Below are 26,086 nucleotides of genomic sequence, written 5' to 3' on the forward strand. Positions count from 1 at the left end.
AAATAGTATATTATTTTTCCAATCCACAGGAAAAAATTCCCATTTGAAAGTTACAAAATAAAAATATTGAATAACAAATTCTAAAATCTTTAATGTTTGAAGATGCCATCCTAGACAGTGCTTCTTTGCATCCATTTAATCACTGCAAAATTTCAGTCATGCATTTTTTTCCCAATTTAAAACAAAACATTGCTGAAATTCCCAATGCCATGGGTATGACTCATGTTCCCAAAATCCTGAATAAAAAAAATCCTTGTCTGTTTTTCAGGTGCTGATCATGATGAATGGAATGAAGCAGAGGAGACCTATGATGATGTCATTACTGAAGACTCAGATGAAGATGTCTCTGATGCCAAAGGTAGCCCTGATTCTGGCATGATGCCAAGATCACCTTCTCCACTTTCGCAGCAGCAAGAACAACAACAACAGCTGCAACAACAACAACAGCTGCAACAACAACAGCAGCACCTTCAGCAACAACAACAGCAGATGCAGCAACAACAACAACTTCAGCAACAACAACAACAGCTGCAGCCACAGGAAGTAAATCTTTTGGCACCAAATCTTCCAGAAAGAGGTGACAAAGCAATTGGTCAGATAATTGATATAGCAGGAGGTAATGAGAATCAGGCACAGGGATCTGGTAACCATGGTAGTGGGGATCAGGCAGATGCAGGCCACTCGGTAGACACAGGTGTGATCCCTATGACACCATATGATGTAATCCCTATCAACTGCCCGCAGGACTGTGTCATTGTTTACCCTTCTATGCCAGGTATTATTTCTTAAAGCAGTTTGTCTTTTTGTAAAATATATCAAAGGCTATTCAAAAGTTTTTTTCTGTGGAGAGGTTGGCACTTATTTTTGGATGCATGGAAACAAGTCAGTGCTTGTATTGAACAATTGTTGTGGATGCTGGTAAAAATGTGCCAGTAGTTTTTTAGCTCACCTGTCACAAAGTGACAGGGTGAGCTTTTGTGATCGCTTTTCATCCGGCATCCGGCCGTCCAGTGTCCACCTGTCCGTAAACTTTTACTTTAAATGACATCTCCTCATAAACCACTAAGCCAATTTCATCCAAACTTCACAGGAATGTTCCTTTGGTGGTCACCTTTAAAAATTGTTCAAAGAATTTAATTCCATGCAGAACTCTTTGTTGCCATGGCAACCGAAAGAAAAAACTTAAAATATCTTCTAATGATTGTCTACCAAGTTTGATCAAATAAAAGCCCTTGGGTCAAAATTGGCCCCGCCCCAGGGGGTCATTGATTTTCCCTATATGCATATAGTAAAAGCTTAAAAATCTTCTTTTAAAGAACTCAAAGAGCTAGACCTAAGATATTTAGCATGAAACATGTTCTAATGGGTCTCTACCAAGTTTGTTCAAATAAAAGTCCTGGGGTCAAAATTGGCCCCGCCCCAGGGGGTCATTGATTACCCTTATAAGTGTATAGCAAAAACTTAAAATATCTTCTTTGAAAAGACCCAAATAGCTAGAGTTTAGATATTAAGCATGAAACATCTTCTAGTAAGTGTCTACAAAGTTTGTTCAGATAAAATCCCTGTGTTCAAAATTGGCCCCGCCCCGGGGGTCATTGACTTTCCTTATATTTGTATAGCAAAAACTTAAAAATCTTCTTTGAAAAAACCCAAATAGCTAGAGTTTAGATATTTAGCATGAAATATCTTCTAGTAAGTGTCTACAAAGTTTGTTCAAATAAAAGCCCTGGGGTCAAAACTGCCCCCGCCCCAGGGGTGCCATTGTTTTTAACTGTATGTGTACAGCAAAAACTTAAAAATCTTCTTTTAAAAAACCCAATGAGCTAGAGCTTCGATGTTTAGCATGAAACATCTTCTTATGGGTGTCTACCAAGTTTGTTCAAATAAAAGCCCTTGGGTTAAAATTGGCCCTGCTGCAGGGGGGATGGGGGGGGAAGATCATTGTTTTTCATTATATGTGTGTAGAAAAACTTAACATCAAGAAACATCTTCTAATGGGTGTCTTCCAAGTTTGTTCAAATAAAAGCCCTGGGGTATAAACTGGCCCCGCTCCGGGGGTTGGGGGGGGGGCTATATACAGGTGAGCGGCCTAAGGGCCATCATGGCCCTCTTGTTTAATAAACTTGAAGGTGATTTTTATTGAGCCTAGACAGTACTTTTCACAAACAATACCTGTACATTGTCTGAATATGCTGAAATTTTCATTTTAGGTAACAATGTGGTGATAAAAATGAGCCGCGCCATGACAAAACTTCCAAAGTGCGTTTGCGACCAGCTAGGATCCAGACCAGCCTGTGCATCCGTGCAGTCTGATCAGGATCCATGCTGTTCACTTACCAACCCTATCACAAGTTGAGAAACAGATAGCAAACAGCATGGATCCTGATCAGACTGCGTGAATGCACAGGCTCAGTGGTCTGGATCCATGCTGGTTGCAAGCACACTATGTTGGTTTTGTCATAGCGTGCCTCAAATGGTAAATTCTGATGCACATTGCTTAATACATATAGGTACAGAACTTCACCTTGATTATGAGATATGCTTTTCATATTTTTAAAACTATAAAATTGATATAATAATTTAAAATTTTTTAAGATTTATTTTATTCAATTGTGGGTATATTGATTTAACTGCTTTCTTTCAAAACCTGGACCTCTGCTTGTGACCTCTTGGTCAAAGGGACCTGAATTTGTGCATAATAATGTGCCAAAGTGTTGAACATTTGAAAATTATAATCATCTTTGGTGACAATTGACCTTATTTCTATTGACATTGAATATGTCGGCAAGACTCAGTTTCATGATGTGAAAATTATAATCATCTTTGGTGACAATTGACCTTATTTCTATTGACATTGAATATGTCGGCAAGACTCAGTTTCATGATGTTAACACTTTTCATATCATCATTCAGTCCAAGGCTACTTAACTGTCCATACACACATTTTCATATTTTTATCTGACCTTTGACCTATAAGAGTGACTTAGATCTTGAGCTCAGGGACTTGAATTTTGCATGCCACACTACATCTCAGTAATCTGCATTTGTGACAAGTTATATTTAAATTAATAATATTTTAATAACCCTTATTGTATGTAGAAGTTTTGCTCCAGAAAAGAGTTTTTCTTTGATCTTCAAATGTGACCTTGACATTTGACGTAGATCCTGGTTTTTTGGGTGTGATGTAGCATCTTATGAGGCATACTTTTTTCAGCTCACAAAGTGAGCTTTTGTCATCGCTTGCCATCTGGCGTCCGTCCGTGGTCAGTCCATAAACTTTTACTTTAAACAACATCTCCTCATAAACCGCTAAGCCAATTTCATCCAAACTTCACAGGAATGTTCTTTTGGTAGTTATTTTTAAAAATTGTTCAAAGAATTGAATTCCAAGCAGAACTCTGGTTGCCATGGCAACAGATAGGAAAAACTTAAAATATCTTCTTTTTTAAAACCGAAAGAGCTAGAGCTTAAATATTTGGCATGAAACATCAACTAGTCAGTGTCTACCAACTTTGTTCAAATAAATGCGCCGGTTGGGGAGTCATTGATTTTCCCCTTATTTGTATATAGAAAAACTTTAAAAATCTTCTTTTAAAAACCCAAAAGACCTAGAGCTAAGATACTTAGCATGAAAAATCTGCTAATGGGTGTCTACCAAGTTTGTTTAAATAAGGGCCCTTTGGTTAAAATTGGCCGTGCCCAAGGGGTCATTTAATTCCTTATATGTGAATACACACCAATGTAGTAAAAACTTTAAAAATCTTCTTATAAAAAACCCAAAGAGCTAGAGTTTAGAAACTAAACATGAAATATCTTCTAGTGAGTGTCTACCAAGTTTGTTCAAATAAAAGCCCTGGGGTCAAAATTGGCCCCTCTCAGGGGGGTCTTTGTTTTTCCCTATATGTATGTAATAAAAACTGAAAAAATCGTCTTACAATGAATAAAAACCCCAAAGACCTAGAGCTTAGATATTTTTTATGAAACAGCTTCTAATGGGTGTCTACCAAGTTTGTTCAAATAAAAGCCCCTTGTTTAAAATTGGCCTTGGCCCAGGGGCCTATATACAGGTGAGCAATTTCAGGGCCATCATGGCACTCTTGTTTATCAATGCATTTACTTCAGACTTAAATGGAAGTCATTTGTATGCTGACTAAAGGCCTGCCAATTGAGTGATCCCATTATATTATATTATGTCCTTTATTTAAAAAAAAAAGAAAAGAAAATAGCTCTACAACAAACAAAAACAAACAGTTTCTGTCATTCAGCCCAAATTACAAAAGAAATCTTTTTATTTTAAGAAAATCCTTGATATTCCTGTTTAACAAATAGAAGATATTGAATAGATGTAGGTTTAATACTGAATTTAATAGTTGAATAAATTAATATTATGCAAGCCTCTGGTGAGCATAATATTGTTTTATTCAATGACTTTAATAAAATTAGTATTGAATCTACACAATATCATATTCTATTTATCACATAATATAAATAAGAATGGTAAGCAGTTACTGTTTAAAAGAATCATTTTTCAATGACGCGTCTTTAGTGTAATACTAACATTAGCAGGCTTTAATGCTATGTTTATATATATTGCAAATGACGTCACATGAAAGTGTTATAACACTAGTGTAATATCAATTTTATACCCCCGCACAACAAAGTTGTAAGGGGGGTATACTGGAATCAGCTTGTCTGTCCGGCCGTCGAGCGTCTGTCGGTTTTTTCTTGTCCGCCCAATAACTTAAGATTCCTTTGACCCACAGTCTTCATATTTGGCATGGAGGTTAGTCATGACGAGTAGATGACCCCTATTGATTTTGAGGTTGCCAGGTCAGATTCAAGATCACAGGGGCCTTGACTTCAAAAAGCTTGTCCGCCCAATGACTTAAGATTCCTTTGACCCACAGTCTTCATATTTGGCATGGAGGTTAGTCATGACGAGTAGATGACCCCTATTGATTTTGAGGTCACCAGGTCAAAGGTCAAGGTCATAGGGGCCTTGACTTCAAAAAGCTTGTCTGACCAATAACTTAAGATTCCTTTATCCCACAGTCTTCATATTTGGCATGGAGGTTAGTCATGACGAGTAGAAGACCCCTATTAATTTTGAGGTCACTGGGTCAAAGGTTAGTCATGACGAGTAGATGACCCCTATTTATTTTGAGGTCAAAGGTCAAGGTCACAGGGACTTTGACTTTAAAAAGTTTGTCCACCCTTTAAATTAAGAAACCTTTGATCCACAGTCTTCATATTTGGCATGGAGGTTAGTCATGACGAGTAGATAACCCCTATTGATTTTTAGTTTACTGGGTCAAAGGTCAAGGTCACAGGGGCCTTGACTATAAAAAGCTTGTCTGCCCAATAACTTAAAATTCTTTTGACCCTCAGTCTTCATATTTGGCATGGAGGTTAGTCATGATTAGTTAATGACCCCTTTTGATTTTGAGGTCACTGGGTCAAAGGTCAAGGTCACAGGGGCTTTGACTTCAAATAGTTTGTCGGCCCAATAACTTAAGAAACCTTTGACCCACAGTCTTCATATTTGGCATGGAGGTTAGTCATGATATAAAGTAGATGACCCCTATTTATTTTTATTACACTGGTTCAAAGGTCAAGGTCACAGGGGCCTTGACTAAAAAAGCTTGTCCACTCAATAACTATAGATTCCTTTGACCCACAGTCTTAATATTTGGCATGGAGGTTAGTTATGATTAGTAGGTGACCCCTATTTACTTTAAGGTCACTGGGTCAAAGATCAAGGTCACATGGACTTTGACTTCAAAAAGATTGTTCACCCATTAACTTCATATTCCTTTGACCCACAGTCTTCATATTTGGCATGGAGGTTGATCATGACTATAAGGTGACCCCTTTTGATTTTGAGGGTCACTGGGTCAAAGGTCGACTAAAAAAAGCTTTTCCCCTCAATTGCTTAAGAATGCCCGTCCGCAGTTTATTGATTTTGACATTTTCACATTTGAAGCATGTAGAATACATAGCACTGGCTTTGTAACCTCAGATTTGGCAGGGATGTTGTCCTTGAGCTCTAAATGGCCACTGTTGATTCTGACAAAGTGGTATGCGGGGGTATTCACGCCATGACAGTGGCAGTTCTAGTTATTAAATGGTTTAATTACACTCCTGGGCCGTGGTTAATGTGATAAAACTTGCAGTGATTTTTCTCACTTTATTGGTAAGAGGCCTTAGCCTCTTGATTTTTGAAAAATTATTACTAATACTGCTGATTTGGGAAGTAAAAAAACTGGTTTAAGTTCAGATTTTTGGGAAAACTGCATGATTTTAAAGAAAATTACAATTGGGAAGAGGCCTTTTTTTCAGAGTCTGTTATATAAGAGGGAAAATTACTGACTTGTTTATGAACTACATGGCAAATATATAAATTTTTCAATTTTCAGGAGCAATAGCATTTCGCCGTGAAAAGATAGGGTCACGGTTATTACACTGTATGATTAAAAAAGAGAATCTGAAGAAACTAGTGAGGGGCTGCAACTTGTTGCAATACCTGACACTGGTATCTGGTGATATGGCACGCGTGGAAATTAGTTTCGACCCATGGAAGGCTGGTTACAAAGGGAAGGAGGCCGAGGAATTAGATAAGAACAAGCCTTTTAAAGTCACAACTGTGGTTTCACACAGGTTGAAGAAACAAGTCATGTTTGAAGCGAAGACAAAGAATTCACCAATGGCATATCTGAAGATGATGTTTGAGAAGTTGTTTTTTTAAACTGCAATATCATTTTGGATATCGGACCCTAATGAAAATAAATGCAATCTGCTTTATTGTTTTTTTCTCAAATCATGATGTCACAAGAGAAAGATAATCTCTTACATAGCAAAAATGTATTTTTTAAAGAAGATATACAAAAACTGTCAAAAAAAAGTCAAGGCCAGTGTTACGTTTTTTTTTATATGTTCATGTGTACCAAATAGGTATTAGGGTTTGTTATCCTGAAATGCTATACTGAATCTGTGCAAATTATACTTTATAATAGTTTAAAAAATGTGTTAAAGATATTGTCAAAATGTAAATTGTTTTGCATAATTTTTCTCAAGATAAACACTTAGTTGCTTGCTTTTGTTTTTCAAACAATGCTATGAAATATTTAAAAAAAAACAAAAACAAAAACAAACCAAAAACAAAAAGTGATAATAGATTGTTAGTGACAAGAATAATTGTTGTAAATTTTTTTACGAGTTTTTAAAACACATATTAATACTCTGAACAATTTTGAAATATGATTTTTTGTCTTAAAGGCCTATTATGCACTTTAAATACTTTTATTTTTATTTCTTAAAAACTTTTTTTGTGTGTCTTGTTGTTGTTTCCAAAAAAGATTCCCATTGGCTAATTATGTGAACCAACTTTTGCTTCAGTTACAGTGATTTGGTATTTTGTATGGAAGTCAAATTACCACTTTGTTTACATTTTGCTACCTTTATGATAAATAATACCACTTTCTGAATAAGTTTTCTTTGGATAATAAGCATATAATATATGCTTTAAAACCATTATTTAAATTTTATATTACTCAGGTATACATTTTCTAAAGAAAGAAAAATGTATTTGTTTCAGGTGTGTTACCGTGCCTTTAAAGTTATAAGAAATTATAAAATATCTAAGACACATTAAATCATTATGGACACATTTGTTAAAGAAGAATCACTATTACATTTGTCCTATAAAGAAGTTACATTTATTCATGCCGCAAGTTTTAAAGTTGTTTTCACCTTACTTTTAAAGACAGATAATTGATCAATCGAGGGACCTGTTCAAGACAGTTTGGACTGAAACTCATGTGAAAATGCATTTATTTCGAACTTTGCTCAATTTTTACATTTTTTAAAAGGGGAAAAATCAGTATATGACTAGTTTTATAATTATGATTACCAGAGTTTCTTCCCTTAGTAACTATTAGCACCATTTGCTTTGATTTTTGACTTTAACTGCAAAAGAACTGTTGATAATGTTATTATTTGAATGAAGCTTAGAGTACTTATCTGAAAGAAATTAATGTTTGTTTTATACATATGTGCGAGTGTATTTTTATAACATTGCAAAAAAATATACCAAAAAAATTGTTTGTGACTTTTGAGTTATATAATGGCTTTGTCTATAGTGTATTGTGATGTTTGTGAAAGAATAAAGCTTCTTCCTCTGCTACATATATGGTATAATTATATATAACATTATATGAGCCGCGTCACGACAAAACCAACATAATGAGTTTGCGACCAGCATGGATCCAGACCAGCCTGCGCAGTCTGATCAGGATCCATGCTGTTTGCTTATCAACTCTATTACAAGTGGGGAAAATGACAACGAACAGCATGGATCCTGATCTGACTGCGGGAATACGCAGGCTGGTCTGGATCCATCCTGGTCTGGATCCATGCTGGTCGCAAACCCATTATGTTGGTTTTGTCGTGGCGCGGCTCATATATATTGACATTTTGTTAATTTCTGCCTCTGCCTGGGATAAAGATGTACATGTATTCTATAATTATTCTGAAATACAAAGATGGTAGTACTTGTTTTGCGTGCATATAGTGGCGCCGAGTTGGACCACCATAAGGGGAATAGAAAATTACCCTTCAGAATGTTGCTGACAAATATCTTATGGGGTTGTAACCAGTAGGGGACTTTTGTATTGCTTGCAATACTATGATATTGCTTGTTAAACTTGTTGCCTAAAATAACATTATATTCGCCCGTGGCTGGCATAATTTAATTTTTTTCAACTCATTCAATAAATTCAGTATTGAACATACACTCATCCAATATCATCTTTGTATCTCAGTGAAATTGCTTTGAAAATGTTTTGTAATCAAAATAATTTTGTATGCAATCAAATAATGCAATAAAACAAACATAATATTATGTAATTACATGTATACAAAATTTTTACTTGTTTATTTTTTCTTCATATTATTTAATACATGTAAGACGGTATATACACTAAATCACTGAACCCTGTCTTGTGAGTTTTTGTGTTCAATGTGTACCCTGCCTTGTGTCTATGAGTTCAATGTGTACCCTGTCTTGTGAGTATATGTGTTCAATGTGTACCTGTCTTGTGAGTCTATGTGTTCAATGTGTACCCTGTCTTGTGAGTCTATGTGTTCAATTTGTACCCTGTCTTGTGAGTCTATGTGTTCAATGTGTACCCTGTTTGTGGTTCAATGTGTACCCTGTCTTGTGAGTCTATGTGTTCAATGTGTACCCTGTCTTGTGAGTCTATGTGTTCAATGTGTACCCTGTCTTGTGAGTCTATGTGTTCATTTTTGTACCCTGTCTTGTGAGTCTATGTGTTCAATGTGTACCCTGTCTTGTGAGTCTATGTGTTCAATGTGTACCCTGTCTTGTGAGCCTGTGTTCAATGTGTACCCTGTCTTGTGAGTCTATGTGTTCAATGTGTACCCTGTCTTGTGAGTCTATGTGTTCAATGTGTACCCTGTCTTGCGAGTCTATGTGTTCAATTTGGACTGAGCCTATGTGTTCAATGTGTACCCTGCCTTGTGATTCTATGTGTTCAATGTGTACCCTGTCTTGTGATTCTATGTGTTCAATGTGTACCCTGTCTTGTGAGCCTATGTGTTCAATGTGTACCCTGTCTTGTGAGCCTATGTGTTCAATGTGTACCCTGTCTTGTGATTCTATGTGTTCAATGTGTACCCTGTCTTGTGAACCTATGTGTTCAATGTGTACCCTATCTTGTGAGCCTATGTGTTCAATGTGTACCATGTCTTTTGAGCCTATGTGTTCAATGTGTACACTGTCTTGTGAACCTATGTGTTCAAATGTGTACCCTATCTTGTGAGCCTATGTGTTCAATGTGTACCAATGTCTTTTGAGCCTATGTGTTCAATGTGTACCCTGTCTTGTGAGCCTATGTGTTCAATGTGTACCTTGTCTTGTGAGCCTATGTGTTCAATGTGTACCCTGTCTTGTGAGCTTTTCTGCACAATATGTACCCTGTCTTGTGAGCCAATGTTTGTCTTGTGATTACAAGCATATGTTTTTGCCGATTACTATGCCTATAACTTGAACATTTTTGCGATAACAGGAAGAAGACTTGTTTATATACTGTGATGTTATATATGAATGCTTAATAGGCATACTCTGGAATTAAGAATATTTTGGGTTTTTTCTAGCTAATATGAGGGTACAAACAAACTTTTACAGTAAAAGCTTTGAAAAAATTGGTTGAGGTTGACTTATCTATTTGTGACCAGTACTGCAACATTTTTAAACCCAAAAAATGTTGACAGTTTTTTTTTTGTACCGGGTTTTTAAACTTGGAAAAAATTTCCCCATTTTGCTTTAGGGTTTTTTATTTATGTTGTGATATTGGGCATCATTTTCTTAATAAGAATTTGGAAAAAGGGCATTGGGGATTAACACTGCGTTATCTTCATGCGGCCATTTTACAGCGTTAATTGTTGCGAACAATAGGTTATCTATTGTCCTAAGTAAACAGTATAGATAAGAAAAATACATGTATAAGCCAATTGGCGTCGGATTCTTTTTTGACAAATGAAATCCCAATTCAGTACATAGAAATTCAATAATGATAATAATAAGTGATAAGCATTCAACATGCTCTTAAACTGTTGTATAAACATTATAAAACTCATTTTTGCCATTTGTAAAGAAGGAAAAAATTATTTGTTTCTGAGGCATAATGTGCCTTTAAGGGATTTCAATAGATCATCAAAATACATAAACTGAATCCCTGGCAGTCTAGAAGCTTGTCAGACTGGTTGCAGAGGCAATTCACTTCTTGTTCCAGCAGATTAGAGTGTTAAATAAGGGACACTTCCATATAAATAATTATCTTTTTTTGTTTAAAAAAAACAGCAAAAACAGCCATGTATTAATTCTAGGACTCATTGAATATATACGTACACCCCAGTAGTTGAAGCATTGGTTACTCATGTTGACATTCATGGGTGTGAACATTCATGGGTATGAACATTCATGGGTGTGAACATTCATGACTGTGAACATTAATGGGTGTGGATATTCATGGGAATGGACATTCATGGGTGTGAACATCCTTGGGTGTGAACATTCATGGGTATGAACATTCATGGGTGTGAACATTAATGGGTGTGGACATTCATGGGTGTGGACATTCATGGGTATGAACATTCATGGGTGTGAATATTCATGGATGTGAACATTCATGGGTTTGGACATTCATGGTTATGGAAAATTCATTGGTGTGAACATTCATGGGTATGGACATTCATGGGTGTGTACATTCATGGATGTGAACATTTATGGGAATGGACATTCATGAGTGTGAACATTCATGTGTGTGGACATTCATGGGTCTGGACATTCATGGGTGTGAACATTCATGGATGTGAACATTCATGGGTTTGGACATTCATGGTTATGAAAACATTCATTGGTGTGAACATTCATGAGTATGGACATTCATGGGTGTGTACATTCATGGATGTGAACATTTATGGGAATGGCCATTCATGGGTGTGGACATTCATGGGTGTGAACATTCATGGGTATGTACATTCATGGTATTGGCCATTCATCGGTGTGGACATTCATGGTTGTTACATTCATGGGTGTGGATATTCATGGGTGTGAAAATTGATATAAAATATTTTTATTCTCCCTTAAGAGAGAGAAATTTTTTCTTTGGGAACGATTGATACTGTTGTTGTAACAAGGTTATTAATCTGCAGAGGTTACACGGTTTCATGGTTATGAAAAATTCATTGGTGTGAACATTCATGGGTATGGACATTCATGGGTGTGTACATTCATGGATGTGAACATTTATGGGAATGGCCATTCATGGGTGTGGACATTCATGGGTGTGAACATTCATGGGTATGAACATTCATGGGTGTGGACATTCATGGGTGTGGACATTCATGGGTATGAACATTCATGGGTGTGAATATTCATGGATGTGAACATTCATGGGTTTGGACATTCATGGTTATGGAAAATTCATTGGTGTGAACATTCATGGGTATGGACATTCATGGGTGTGTACATTCATGGATGTGAACATTCATGGATGTGAACATTCATGGGTTTGGACATTCATGGTTATGAAAAATTCATTGGTGTGAACATTCATGGGTATGGACATTCATGGATGTGAACATTTATGGGAATGGCCATTCATGGGTGTGGACATTCATGGGTGTGAACATTCATGGGTATGTACATTCATGGTATTGGCCATTCATCGGTGTGGACATTCATGGTTGTTACATTAATGGGTGTGGATATTCATGGGTGTGAAAATTGATATAAAATATTTTTATTCTCCCTTAAGAGAGAGAAATTTTTTCTTTGGGAAGGATTGATACTGTTGTTGTAACAAGGTTATTAATCTGCAGAGGTTACACTGTAGATCTAAATATACAAACATAATGTTGCAATTATCGCATATTCACATAAAAACAAATACATGTATAATGAGAAGCATAATGTATGCAGAGTGATATCAATTTGACCTATCTGTTCAACTGCCGAGGGCTATTTGACTTAACCATTCAGCTGTCGAGGGTCCTGTTCAGCTGTCGAGGGTTATTTGACTGAACTGTTCAGCTACTGAGGGTCATTTGACATAACTGTTAAGCGTAAATCGAAGGTTAGCATTATGACAGGGCTTGTTATAACAAGGTTGCATGCATGGCATTACAATATAGAGAAAGAAAATATTTGAAACTTTCATTTGGTTGATACAGTTTTGAAACCTTACTTTACCTATTTCCATTCCAGATTATTTTCACCGACAAAGAAACTTAAACCTAAGGACAACAGAATATTACAGTTTTAGCACTGGTGACCTTGACCTTTAACCCTGCAGATCAAAATGGATGACTCGGAGGAATATGACATGAATCATCTTTTTAGAGGTCATGCTATTATCATTGCAAATGAAAAGTTTGCAGGGGATACAAATCGCCCTGGCGCAAGGCAAGATGCCAATAAGATGCAAGCTTTATTTCAGTCTCTGGATTTTCTAGTTACAACATACATGAATGTGACTGCTGCAGATATGATGGATATTATTCGAAAAGGTATATGAGCGGTGCCACGACAAAACCAACATAATGGGTTTGCGACCAGCATGAATCCAGACCAGCCTGCGCATCTGTGCAGTCTGATCAGGATCCATGCTGTTCGCTTACAAACCCTATAACAAGTAAAGAAACTGAAAGCGGACAGCATGGATCCTGAGACTGCGCGGATGTGCAGGCTGGTCTGGATCCATGCTTGTCGCAAACCCATTATGTTGGTTTTGTCGTGACGCGGCTCATTTGTTCTTACATCATTCAATAGTCGGATACCCACGGCCGAACCATAAAAATTTAACTATCTCCCTTTTTGTGTCGCCTTTTTGTGTCGCCTTGAAAAGGTGACATATAGGGGTTACTTTTGTTGGCGGCGGCGTCTGTGTCGGCGGCGCCGTTGTCGGCGTCCCCTAAAGCTTGTCCGGAGCATAACTCAGTCACTATAAGTCTGATTGACTTCAAACTTGGTATGCATGCTTCTTTCAATAACCCGAAGTGCAGTGCACAAGGACCGGTACTCTGCAATTCTTATTTTTTGAGTTATTGCCTTTGTTAATTTTCATACTTTAATTTTGTCCGGACCATTTCTATTCAAATAAAAAAGCTATGGACTTGAAACTTCATAGGATGATAGATCTCATTAAGAAGAAGTGCAGTGCACAAGAACCGGTACTCTGCACTTCCTAATTTTTGAGTTATTGCCCTTTGTTAATTTTCATACTTTATTTTTGTCTGAGCCATTTCTCCTAATGTATAAAAACCATGGACTTGAAACTTCATAGGATGATAGGTCTCATTAAGAAGAAGTGCAGTGCACAACAACAGGTACTCTGCATTTCTTATTTTTTGAGTTATTGCCCTTTGTTTATTTTCATACTTTAATTTTGTCCAGGCCATTTCTCCTAATGTATAAAAGCCATGGACTTGAAACTTCATAGGATGATAGGTCTCATTAAGAAGAAGTGCAGTGCACAAGAACAGGTACTCTGCATTTCTTATTTTTTGAGTTATTGCCCTTTTATTTATTTTCATACTTTAATTTTGTCCGGGCCATTTCTCCTTAAGTATAAAAGCTATGGACTTGAAACTTCATAGGTTGATAGGTCTCATTAAGAAGAAGTGCAGTGCACAAGAACAGGTACCTACATTTCTTAATTTTTGAGTTATGGCCCTTTGTTAATTTTCATACTTAATTTTTGTCCAGGCCATTTCTCTGAAAGTATGAAAGTTATGGACTTGAAACTTCATAGGATGATAGGTCTCATTAAGAAAAAGTGCAGTGCATAAGAACTGATACTCTGCATTTCTTATTTTTTGAGTTATTGCCCTTTGTTGATCTTCTTACTTTATTTTTGTCCAGGTCATTTCTCCTCAAGTATGAAAGCTATGGACTTGAAACATCATAGAATGATAGATCTTATTGATAAGAAGTGCAGTGCACAGAAACTGCTGCTCTGCACTTATTTTTTTTTTTGCTCTGCACTAATTATTTTTTTAGTTATTGCCCTTTGTTATTTTTCATTTTTGTCCTGGCCATTTCTCCTAAACTTCATTGTTCACAAGGCGACACATCTGACTGGAGGAGTTCTAGTTCTTGCCTTAAGTTTGAACACCGGATTTAATTTTCCATCAAGGACAGCCCTACTATCATGCAGGTGATGATATACTAGAATTATATATCTTGCATATCTTTTTTGTCAAGCATGTCAGTCATATTTGTACCTCTACCTATTTTGTAACCATTTTAAAACACAAATAGCCATTTTAAATTACATGAAAAACAAATGAATAATACCAGAAGATCGATATTGTTAACTGAAGTGTTTTCTGAGATTATTGTTAATCTATTGTCAGTTTTATGATAATAATAACTCATAGAAAAACTTTTAGGGAATTTTAATGCTTCTGGGTCAGAGGTCAATGTCACGGTCACCTTTGACCTTGAAGAAATTTCTTTCTCACAAACTGGATAACAAAGTTTGTACATGTTACTAAATAGAAGTGATGCGGAGACCCAATGCGCATAAGAAGGTGTATAACAGACCTTTTTGTTTAGTTTCTTATGTGTCAAGGTGAGTGAAAATAATCAATCAGTGGGTTAGATAGTGGAAAGGTAAATCCCAACCCTTGGGCAATTGGTTCCGATGAGAACTTGCCAGGCTCATTCACGACGGAACCAATCACAGCTTCCTAGCCTCTATCTAACCCAATGATAGGTTCTATTAATCTAAAACTTTAGGATTTTAAACAAACAACATTCTGTACATAAATATTTTCAGGAAGCAAGTCTTTTGCTAATTTGGACGCTGACTGCTTTGTGCTCGTGATAAGTTCTCACGGACTTGAGAAGCCGGTCTTTGATAGCTCCCTGCAAGGTGGATCGTACATGTACCTACCTAAAGATTCAACAGTTTGGCGTCATGCTTTAATCGGTAGTGATAACAAACTTATTTTCGTGGACGAAATCCTGAAAATATTTGACGATCAAGAAAATAAAGACAGTTATTTGAAAGGGAAACCAAAGTTATTTTTCCTTCAGGTGAACATTTTATTATATAAACTAGATCTACAGTTTTATTTCTTAAAGGGATATTGATATAACCTGGCATATAATTGTAATATTTGTTCTAATTTAACTGTTATTTTTCTCTTTAACCTTTAACCTAGTTGTAGTGATTAATTGCAACCCGTGCACATCCATGCCAACTGATCATGGTCTGTTCTGTTTGCTATTCAGTCCGTATTTATTTTGAAATTTCCCCAACACATAATGAGTGGTTTTGATTTGCAAGTCCATTTAAGATATGTAGTGTAGTATACACATTTTTAACCGCTCCAGGATTTTAGGAAATGGATTAGGTCTATGAATTAGGTCAGTAAAACAGTTAAAGTTTGTCCCATACCATGCTGGGAAGTGATTATCTTTATCACTAGTATAGATCATGGCCCTGTGTTCACTAACAAAAAATAAGGATCCAAAAGGGATTCATAGTAATAAAAATGCATGTATAATTATTTATAATTTCAGGCATGCAGGTCAGGTCATTTGTCGTACAAAAATGGGATTTTGGGATCATATGATACAGGTACCAATGTTAAAGTGTCTATCTCGGATACCAATCTTACAAACATACAACCCTCAGATGCCGGTTACCATGACGAAGATTTTATAGAGCTGGTTAACTCAGTGGCAGGAATAAAATTAAGCCAAGAGGCTGAGAATGGTAAGTTTTATTATGTTAATTTTTGGCCGGGTTGCACTGGTGCAAATCCAGGTTATAGTATGGTGAATGTTGGGCGGCGGGCGGGCGGGGAAAATATCTTCGTAACAGTTTTCTCAGCAACTACTTATCACAGCCTCTTGATATTTGGCATACAGCATAGACACATGGTCCCATACTGTGGGATTTGATTTCAGGTCTGTCGCTCATCCACTTCCTGTTTATCCAATTAGTTAAATTTTTCGACATTAATGGTCAATGGTAGGAAATTTTCGTAACAGTTTTCTCAGCAACTACTTATCACAGCCTCTTAATATTTGGCATACAGCATTGACACATGGTCCCATACCGTGGGATTCGATTTTAGGTGTGTAGTTCATCCATGTCCTGTTTACCCACTTAATTAAATTTTCGACATTAATGGGTAAATGGTAAATTTTATACATAACATCACAGCCTCATGATATTTTGTGTACAAATGCAACCCGTCCTTTTCTGTCTTTGACCCATTTTTGATATGATATTCCTATCATGAAGAAATTGGGTTAGACTTTGAAGATAAAGGCATGTTTTGTAAGTTATCACCTTAGTGCAGTTACAGGTTAAAGTATTTCTAAATTAATTAAATTAACCAGTTACTGCACTAAGGTGTCATTTTGTGGTTTATGCTATTAGCACAAAGTGCAGATGGCAAAGAAATTTTTTTTGAGGACCCAACTGGGTTACCCTGCTTTATAATTTCACTTGGCTATAGGTTTGGCCCGGTAAAATTGCATACACACTATCATAACTTACAACCTCTTATAAACCTGTTTCAGTGAATCAATTCTTTGGCTAGGTGGTCTAGTGCATTGTTATTTAGTTCTTTGTTGGTGAGAAGGTGGTGGAGAGTTTGAATCTTACTTGGTGTTTTTTTTTCCCTTTTTTCTGGAAAAAAGTGTTTTTTTCCCAGGTAATCTGTACATACAAATAAGCTTTTACTCTTATAGCCTTAAAGTGCGAAAGGTAATTAAACCTGTTGTGCTTATTTTCGAAAGCTGTAACGGTAAAAGTTTGTTTGTACAGTGCCTACAGATTAGCTGGGAAAAACCCAAATATTCTTAATTCCTGAGTAAGTCTATTGTCCAGCTAAAAATAATGCTTGCCTTGACTTTTTACAGCAACTGATGGCATGCCTGTTGTGGGACGGGTGACATACGATTATCTGAAAAGTCCGGTTGTTGAAACAGACCCTGTAACTCCTGTAACTCCAAGAGTCATGAAACAGTCTGCCTATGATATTGTACCAGTGCCGTGCCCTGACGATTGCCTTATTATGTATCCTACTGTACCTGGTATGTATCCTGTATCCTAATATGTGAAATATATCATGCCTTTTCCCGCTGTCACCAAAGGTCAGATTACCAGCCCATTCCATTTGCAAATACGCTATTTTTCCCCCAGTCTTTAAAAAACGGAAATTGCCCATATCCAATCTGATAAATTTCATTGACATATGTTTCAACACATTTCATTGTTTAATTTGGCCAGTGTTGTGTATTTGTGAAAATAAGTTTACCAACAAGTGGTCAACATATGCAAAAACAGCCCTTACTGTGTTAGTAACACAGTAGAAATATGGTGATAAAATACTGCAAAGGCAGTCTTTAACCGCATATAACATGTAAAATATCACTTGGATCTTCAATGTTTTTACCTTTCTTAAAAATGTTAGTACATTTTTCTCAATATTGATTTTCTTGAAATATTTTGGCTCATCTGGAGGCGTGAAGTTTTAAATATCATCATCTCAATAAATTATTTAAAATTATGAAAACATTTTATGGATATTTCAGGCAAGTATGCTTATCGTATAAATCAGACTGGATCTTATATGCTGAGCTACATGTTTCACCATGCACATAGGAACAAACTTCTACGGGGATGTGACATTCTTCAGTATCTGACGTCGGTCAATAATGCTATGGCAAGTACAGAAATATACTTCGATCCTTCAGCAATCACAGTAGTACCTGACGAAATAAAGATGCTACAAGAAAGTTTGCCGTTCAAGGTCACGGCTTGTATTGTACACAGACTTACAAAGACTTTGAGATTTCAACCAAGGTCTACAAACTCTGTGTGGCAAGAACTTAACGCTCGTAGAACATTTTAAAGCGCGTAAAAGATTTTTAGCGCTTAAAACATTTTGAAGCGCGTAAAACATTTTGAACTGTGTGTACACCATTTTGAAGTGTGTAAAACATTTTTAATGCTGAATCGCATTGTATTATTACTAGTGTTAGATGAGTTGTTAAAGCAGCATGCCTCCAGATTCATTCTTATTTTCATGAAAATTTTGAAAATGTATTCAAAAGTAAAATATTGTGTAGTGAAAAAAAACAGTAATTAACACATTGCAGTGTCGCTGTAGAAATGTAATAATTAATACAGCAATGTAAAGTCATTAATTGCACATAAAAAGTAAATTATTACTTGAATCTTTAATCTGTTTCCTTTTCTAATTATCTTGTTACATTTTTCTCATGTTTGATTTTCTTGAAATATTTTTAGCTCAACTGGAGGCATGCAGCTTTAAAAATTGGTTTTGGGATACATTTTGAGCCGCGTCAGGACAAAACCAACGTAATGCTTTTGCGACCATCATGGATCCAGACCAGCCTGCGCTTCTGCGCAGTCTGATCAGGATCCCTGCTGTTCGCTATCAGTTTTTCTACTTGTAATAGGGTTTGTAAGGGAACAGCATGGATCCTGATCAGACTGCGCGGAAGCGCAGGCTGGTCTGGATCCATGCTGGTAGCAAACGCATTATGTTGGTTTTGTCGTGACGGGGCTCATTTTGAACTTTTGTACAATACTTTATAAAGCACTTTATATCAATACACCTGATAATGATAAAGAGTGTTCTTCAACCTGTTGAATTTATGTCATGGCATTGATTATTTTAAAGGGACTCCACTGAGGCTTTTTGTCATGACATGACTGAAAATAATTTTTTCGAGATTTTTGTACTAGATCTATTTGATGTAGGTCTAGACCAATAGCTTGTGTGCAATATTTCAGATCATTCGCTCACTTCCTTTTTTCGTGAATAATTAGTCTAATCATTAAATATGACCGAAAATTGAAAAACGTTACAATGTTTTTCAATCAAATTTGGCTAAGAATAGCACAAAAATAGGATTTTCTATCTATTTCCGAGTATATTTCTTAAAGCTACATTCCTCCAGATAAGTCAAAATATTTCAATAAATTCAAAGTTTAGAAAAATGTACTAAGGTGTAGGAAAAAGTTTCAAAATTCAAGTAATATTTTACATATTATCTGTGATTAATGACAAATTTTTTTAGTATTTACAACTATATTTCTACTGCGTTACTAAAGCAGTAAAGGTTATTTATGTATATTTTTACCACTTTTTGGTTATTTACATGGTTTGTAAGTGCCATAAATAATGAGTAAATTGCATTCTTTTGATTACTACACAATATTACACATTCAAATACATATTCAAAATTTTCATGAAAATTAGCATGAAGCTGGAGGTGTGCTGCTTTAATTATCTTTTGCAAATCTTGTTTAAACTGCCCCAGCTGATCTATCAAAAATTTACTATTTTGATTTTAGGCTTTTGAACCTTAGTGGAGCTCCTTTAATTACTTTTTTTTGTTTTGTATCATGGAATACTCTATATATTATGCTCCTATTTTTTAACCTACAGTATAATTATTGACTACTTTAGACTAGATTTTGACTTATTAAGACTAGATTTTGACTAACTTTGACTAGATTTTGACTAATTTAGGCTAGATTTTGACTAAACATGCCCTTTTTTATGCCCTAACTTGGATGAGTTGGGGGGGGGGTAGAATGGGGCTCCTATACAAATAGATGTATCCTTGTCCATCCATTATGCCTTTTCTTTGTCCATCTAAAGAATCACTTACTGTTCTAATGGAATGAGCGAACTGCCATGTTCTATGGACACAATTTTCTCGTTGACTTTAGATTTATATTTTAAAACCTGTTTTTATTCCACAGTTTACCTTCAATATTCAAGCCGAGACATTCTTTGTAACAACTTGTTTGAGAATCTTAAATAAGATTATTAAAACAATATTACCATATTTGATTTTTTTGAACTCTTGTAATGAAAATGAAGCTTAATTCTGATAGTATTGATTTCTATTTTAACATCAAATGGTGTAAATGCTGAAATTTCATTGGCTATATATCAAAGGTTGTTAAATAGGTTTGGAAATATGTCAGTTTTTTTTTACATTTTAGGTCACTTAAGCTAAAAATAGATAAGTTTTGTTTCACCTTTAATTGGGTAAACCTCTTAAAGGGACTCCACTGAGGCTTTTCGTCATGAAAGGACTGGAAGTATTTTTTTTCAAGACTTGTAAACTTATAATTGCAACACTTTTTACTCAAACTGGGCTGAAATTCATGCAAAAGTTTAATTTTCAATTTAATTCTGAGTATATTTTTTCTTTATTATCCTTTGAAAAGTTTTCACTGACTGAACAGTGAGTTCAGTGCAGACCATGATCAAATGGCACTGATGATTTTGGTCTGTCCTGAGTATGACTTGGTTTAGAATCTGTTGACACCTGTGGGCTAAGTGTTAAATATTTGTAAATTTTGTAAAAATAACACTGTCCAGGGAACAATTGCATTGGTGACATCTTAACAAGATTTCATGTTTGTGTAAATTGAACGTCTTTATTGTCCCCCGCCTTTTCAAAGAAAAAAGGGGGATATAGAAATAGGCTCCGTCCGTCTGTCCGTCCGTCCGTCTGTCGGTCAGACTCTCGTGTCCGGTCCTTAACTTTGTCATTTATGAAAGGAATTTTAAATTACTTGGCACAAATGTTTATTATAATAAGACGATGTGTCATGCGCAACAACCAGACCCCTACCTCCAGGGTCAAGGTCACACTTGCTCATTCAAGGTCAACATTGCCTATTTGAGGGTATATGTCGTGTCCGGTCCATAACTTTCTTATCTATGAAGGGATTTTGTAAATACTTGCCATAATTGTTCACAATAATCAGATGATGTGTCATGCGCAAAAACCAGTCACCTACCTTCAAGGTCAAGGTCACACTTGGAAGTCAAATATTAACATAGTCTGTTACAGGGTATATTTCGTGTCCGGTCCATAACTTTGTCATTTATCAAGGGAATTTGAGATAACTTGGCAGAAATGTTTGTTATAATAAGACGATGTGTCATGCGCAACAACCAGACCCGTACCTTCAGGGTCAAGGTCGTACTTGCTCATTCAAGGTCAACATTGTCTATTTGAGCGTATATGTCGTGTCCGGTCCATAACTTTCTTTTCTATGAAGGGATTTTGTAAATACTTGCCATAATTGTTCACAATAATAAGACGATGTGTCATGCGCAACAACCAGACCCGTACCTTCAGGGTCAAGGTCGTACTTGCTCATTCAAGGTCAACATTGTCTATTTGAGCGTATATGTCGTGTCCGGTCCATAACTTTCTTTTCTATGAAGGGATTTTGTAAATACTTGCCATAATTGTTCACAATAATCAGATGATGTGTCATGCGCAAAAACCGGTCACCTACCTCCAAGGTCAAGGTCACACTGGGAGGTCAAATACTTACATAGTCTGTTACAGGGTATATTTTTTGTCCGGTCTAAAACTTTTTCATAGATCAAAGGATTTTGAAAATACTTTGCACAAATAGTCACTTTGATAAGAGGATGTGTCATGCGCAACACCTGCATCCCTACCTCCAAGGTCAAGGTCACACTTAGAGGTCAAAAATTAACATAGAATGTTATAGGGTATATTTTGTGTTGAATCTAGAACTTTTTCATAGTTCAAGGGATTTTGAAATAACTTTGCACAAATAGTCACAATAATAAGCCGATATGTCAGGTACAACACCTGCACCCCTTCCTCTTAAGGTCAAGGTCACACTTAGAGGTCAAAGGTTAACAGAGTCTGTTATTTGGTATATTTTTTGTCCCATCCATTACTTCTTCATAGATTAAGGGATTTTGAAAATACTTGGCACAAATAGTCACAATGATTAGATGATATGTCATGCGTAACATCTGTGTCCCTACCTCCAAGGTCAAGGTCACACTTAGAGGTCAAAGATTTACATAGTCTGTTATAGGGTATATTTTGTGTCCAATCTATAACTTCTTCATAGTTCAAGGGATTTTGAAAATACTTGGCACAAATAGTCTCAATAATAAAACGTTATGTCATGCACAACACCTGCTCCCCTACCTCCAAGGTCAAGGTCACACTTAGAGGTCAAAGCTTAACATGATAGATTTTTAAATTCCGTGTTTCATTTTATTTTTTTAACAAATTTATTGTTACATTTGCAGATCTAGCATTGATCATAATTTTGGACTGAATGTCCTGAGATCCATACCTCAATCTTTTGAAATAGCACAATTTTATGCTTCATATAAAACTCCTGGGGCGGGGGACGTTGGTAACTCTGTTACAAATTCTTGTTTATATGTGTTATGTAAGTATATCCAGGGACTTTTTATTATATTGTACTCATGATTTTTGTCTATAGCAGGTACTGTCTTTTTAGCTTTATTGAATGTTAAATATGACTTGCAATTTTTTTATCGTTATTAGCTTGATTATTTCAATAGATTAGGGAAAGCTATTTATAATTCTCACATGTCGTTGATGTCGGCGTCTGACCGTCACACTTTGATTAAGTATTTGCATGCAAGGTCGAATCTCTAAAACTACTGAAGAATGGGTCGAAACTTCACATGCTTGAGAGCAAAAGAGGTTACTGGCCAAGGCCCAAAATTCTTAACAGAGATTTTGACAGAATTATGGCCCTTTATGAACTCGGAAAATTCTGCATTATTCAGGCTCTTGGTTTACTATCTAGCATCAAGAATAGTCAAGCATGCTGTCCTTCTCACAGACCTTGTTTTTACAATTATTGTTAATATAAACTACATGTATCTATCACATGTTTTAAAAATGTGTTGTATTTATTAAGTGTTGTATATTAAATTTTGTAACATGACCCATATTTTCCTCTCTTGGAACAGAGATAAGGACCAAACGTGTGTGTAAATACGCAATAAAATCAATGATCTATTTTTAGACATGTGACGTAATCTGAGCGGTGAAAATAAGTATCTATACAAATCATGCACAATTTAGCTTGCCCTCAGGTATGGCAGTATTTATTTGTAGATGCATCATGTTAGAATCAAAATAATATATCCCAAGCAGTGATTTTTATAATCGCTTAAGAAAATCACTGTTTTTGGTTCGGATGCTCAACATTATGTCCGAGTTTGGCTTCTCCCTAGTGATATAATTCCTTACATCAGAACTCCCAAACAGTGATTTTATTTTGCAATAAAATCACTGTCGGGGATTATAATAACTTCTTGATTAATAGTTTGAAAGATTTTGACAGGTTTAATGGCCCAGAGATTATATGGTTGTAAACCAGAGCCGCTAGGTGAGGGTTATATAGCAAATAATCACCTTTACACGACCATATAACCTGTCAAAAAAAAAAAAAATTATATTGATACTGAATTTATATTTTATACTGTGTAATAAATTTAAAAAGAACTCTACTGAGGTTTGTTCTTTAGTTGAAAGGATTTGTAATATCCTTTGGGAGATTTTCATACCATTGATGTAGGTCTTTACAAACAAGCAAATTCGTTGAATTTATATCCCCCGCCGAGTACTGGTTATTGTTAACACAACAACTGAATTCATAAGGCTTTATTTATATATTAATCATGGCATAAACTGTAATATTCTTTGAACTTGAAGCCTTGTACCTTCAAACAAGAAGAATTTTTAAGTTTTCACTATATACATATAAGGAAAATCTATGACCCCCTGGAGTGGGGCCAATTTTGACCCCAGGGCTAAAATTTGAACAATTTTGGTAGAGGACCTATAGGTTATATCATAGGATACGGGTGCCCCCACTGCGCCACTGTTCTGTCAATCTTATGACTCTAGGTCAATTATTTTTGAAAACTAAAAATCTTTTTACTAAGTAAAGGGCAAGAACTTTACAAATACTGAATAAATCCCCAAGCAAACCCCAAGTTGAAAATTGCAAATCTATACTACTGTAATTCAAGGGCAATAACTCTAACAAAACTGAAAAAAATCCACATGCAAAGTCCAAAGTTCATAGCTTCACAGTGAGGTGAATCATTATTCCTGTAATTTAGTGATGTTGATCATTATTCCTGTAAAGTTGGTCGATTCTAACTCAAGCACTCAAGGATCAAATAACATCATAATGAAACAGTTTTTACTAAGTCAAGGGAAATAACTCTACAAATACTGGATAAATCCACAAGCGAAACCCAAAGAACAAACTAAATATGCTGAGCAACTTTCCAATAAGGTTTAATGACTCTATGTCAAATCCTTTTTGAGTTACATGCGACACAAGTTGAAAATTGCAAAATTTTACTAAATCAAGGGCAATAACTCTAAAAATACAAAAATATCCAGACGAAAATACCCAGGTGCACAACTACACATACTGATCAACATTCCTGTAAAGTTTCATGACTCTAGGTCAAATACTTTTTGAGTTACATGCGACACAAGTTGAAAATTGCAAAATTTTACTAAGTCAAGGGCAATAACTCTAAAAATACTCAAAATATCCAGACGAAAATACCCAGGTGCACAACTACACATACTGATCAACATTCCTGTAAAGTTTCATGACTCTAGGTCAAATACTTTTTGAGTAACATGCGACACAAGTTGAAAATTGCAAAATTTTACTAAGTCAAGGGCAATAACTCTAAAAATACTAAAAATATCCAGACGAAAATACCCAGGTGCACAACTTCACATGCTGATCAACATTCCCATAAAGTTTCGTTGAATTCCAGCCATTAGTTGCAGAGAAGTACTCCGGAAACGAAACTCGGACAGATTTTACTAAGTCAAGGGCAATAACTCTAAAAATACTAAAAATATCCAGACGAAAATACCCAGGTGCACAACTTCACATGCTGATCAACATTCCCATAAAGTTTCGTTGAATTCCAGCCATTAGTTGCAGAGAACTACTCCGGAAACGAAATACGGATGGACGGACGGACGGAAGGACGGACGGACAACGCCAAAACTATATCCCCCTCCCGATTCCATCGGCGGGGGATAATAACTTATGTCCATTCGCTCGTTCAGTTTTTCTAGAATTGCAAAATGGCCTAAAAATGAAAATGTTTTTAACTCAAATTTGGCTGAGAATTGGCAAAATATAGATATTCAATTTAATTCAGAGGATAACAATAATCTTTTTCATTTTTTTTTTTCATTGTAAGTGCCAGTGTTTGATCTATATGATCTATATTGTATAAGATTTTCTACTTTTATATTTTTAGGCTTTTGGACCTCAGCGATGTTCTTAATAATAAATAATTATTTAAAGCAGTTAAGTAGAAATATTATGTGTATAATAAATACGTCATGCTGAACATCACATACAGGCAGCTTAAGATATTAAATTTAAATTTGCATCTGCGCAGTCTGATCAGGATCCATGCTGTTCGCTTACAAACCCTATAATAAGTAGAGAAACTGATAGCGAACAGTATGGACCCTGATCAGACTGCCCGAAAGTGCAGGCTGGTCTGGATCCATGCTGGTTGCAAACGCACTATGTTGGTTTTGTCGTGACGCGGCTCATTTTGTTTCGTAGTTGTTGGGTTTTACATCACATCAACACTGACAAGGTCATATAGT

At 35.8% G+C, this 26,086-nt stretch overlaps 2 protein-coding genes across 2 annotated transcripts; both read left to right on the forward strand.

The window, feature by feature from the left end:
- Positions 1–268: 268 nt before the first annotated feature.
- On the forward strand, positions 269–7,388 carry LOC132731118 (AF4/FMR2 family member lilli-like; the record flags this gene model as incomplete). Its single annotated transcript, XM_060717244.1, has 2 exons — positions 269–775; positions 6,417–7,388. Coding segments are annotated over 2 exons (836 nt in total), but the record flags the coding sequence as incomplete, so codon positions are not given.
- Positions 7,389–12,747: 5,359 nt separating this feature from the next.
- LOC132731119 (caspase-like) lies at positions 12,748–23,923 on the forward strand. Its single transcript, XM_060717245.1, has 5 exons — positions 12,748–13,089; positions 15,363–15,622; positions 16,112–16,307; positions 17,465–17,638; positions 18,140–23,923. Exons 1-5 carry the CDS (start codon positions 12,882–12,884, stop codon positions 18,457–18,459), a joined length of 1,158 nt encoding a protein of 385 aa, XP_060573228.1. The 5' UTR covers positions 12,748–12,881; the 3' UTR covers positions 18,460–23,923.
- Positions 23,924–26,086: the final 2,163 nt, after the last annotated feature.

Source organism: Ruditapes philippinarum, unplaced genomic scaffold (genome assembly GCF_026571515.1).
Source record: "Ruditapes philippinarum isolate M1 unplaced genomic scaffold, ASM2657151v2 ctg6050_1_1_1_1, whole genome shotgun sequence".
In the NCBI taxonomy this organism is placed as follows: domain Eukaryota; kingdom Metazoa; phylum Mollusca; class Bivalvia; order Venerida; family Veneridae; genus Ruditapes; species Ruditapes philippinarum.

Coding starts and splice junctions, on each gene's coding strand:
- LOC132731119 (XM_060717245.1), top strand. CDS start 12,882: ATGGATGACTCGGAGGAATATGACATGAATCATCTTTTTAGAGGTCAT. Junction 13,090..15,362: donor GATGGATATTATTCGAAAAG/GTATATGAGCGG, acceptor AAATATTTTCAG/GAAGCAAGTCTTTTGCTAAT. Junction 17,639..18,139: donor TATGTATCCTACTGTACCTG/GTATGTATCCTG, acceptor TGGATATTTCAG/GCAAGTATGCTTATCGTATA.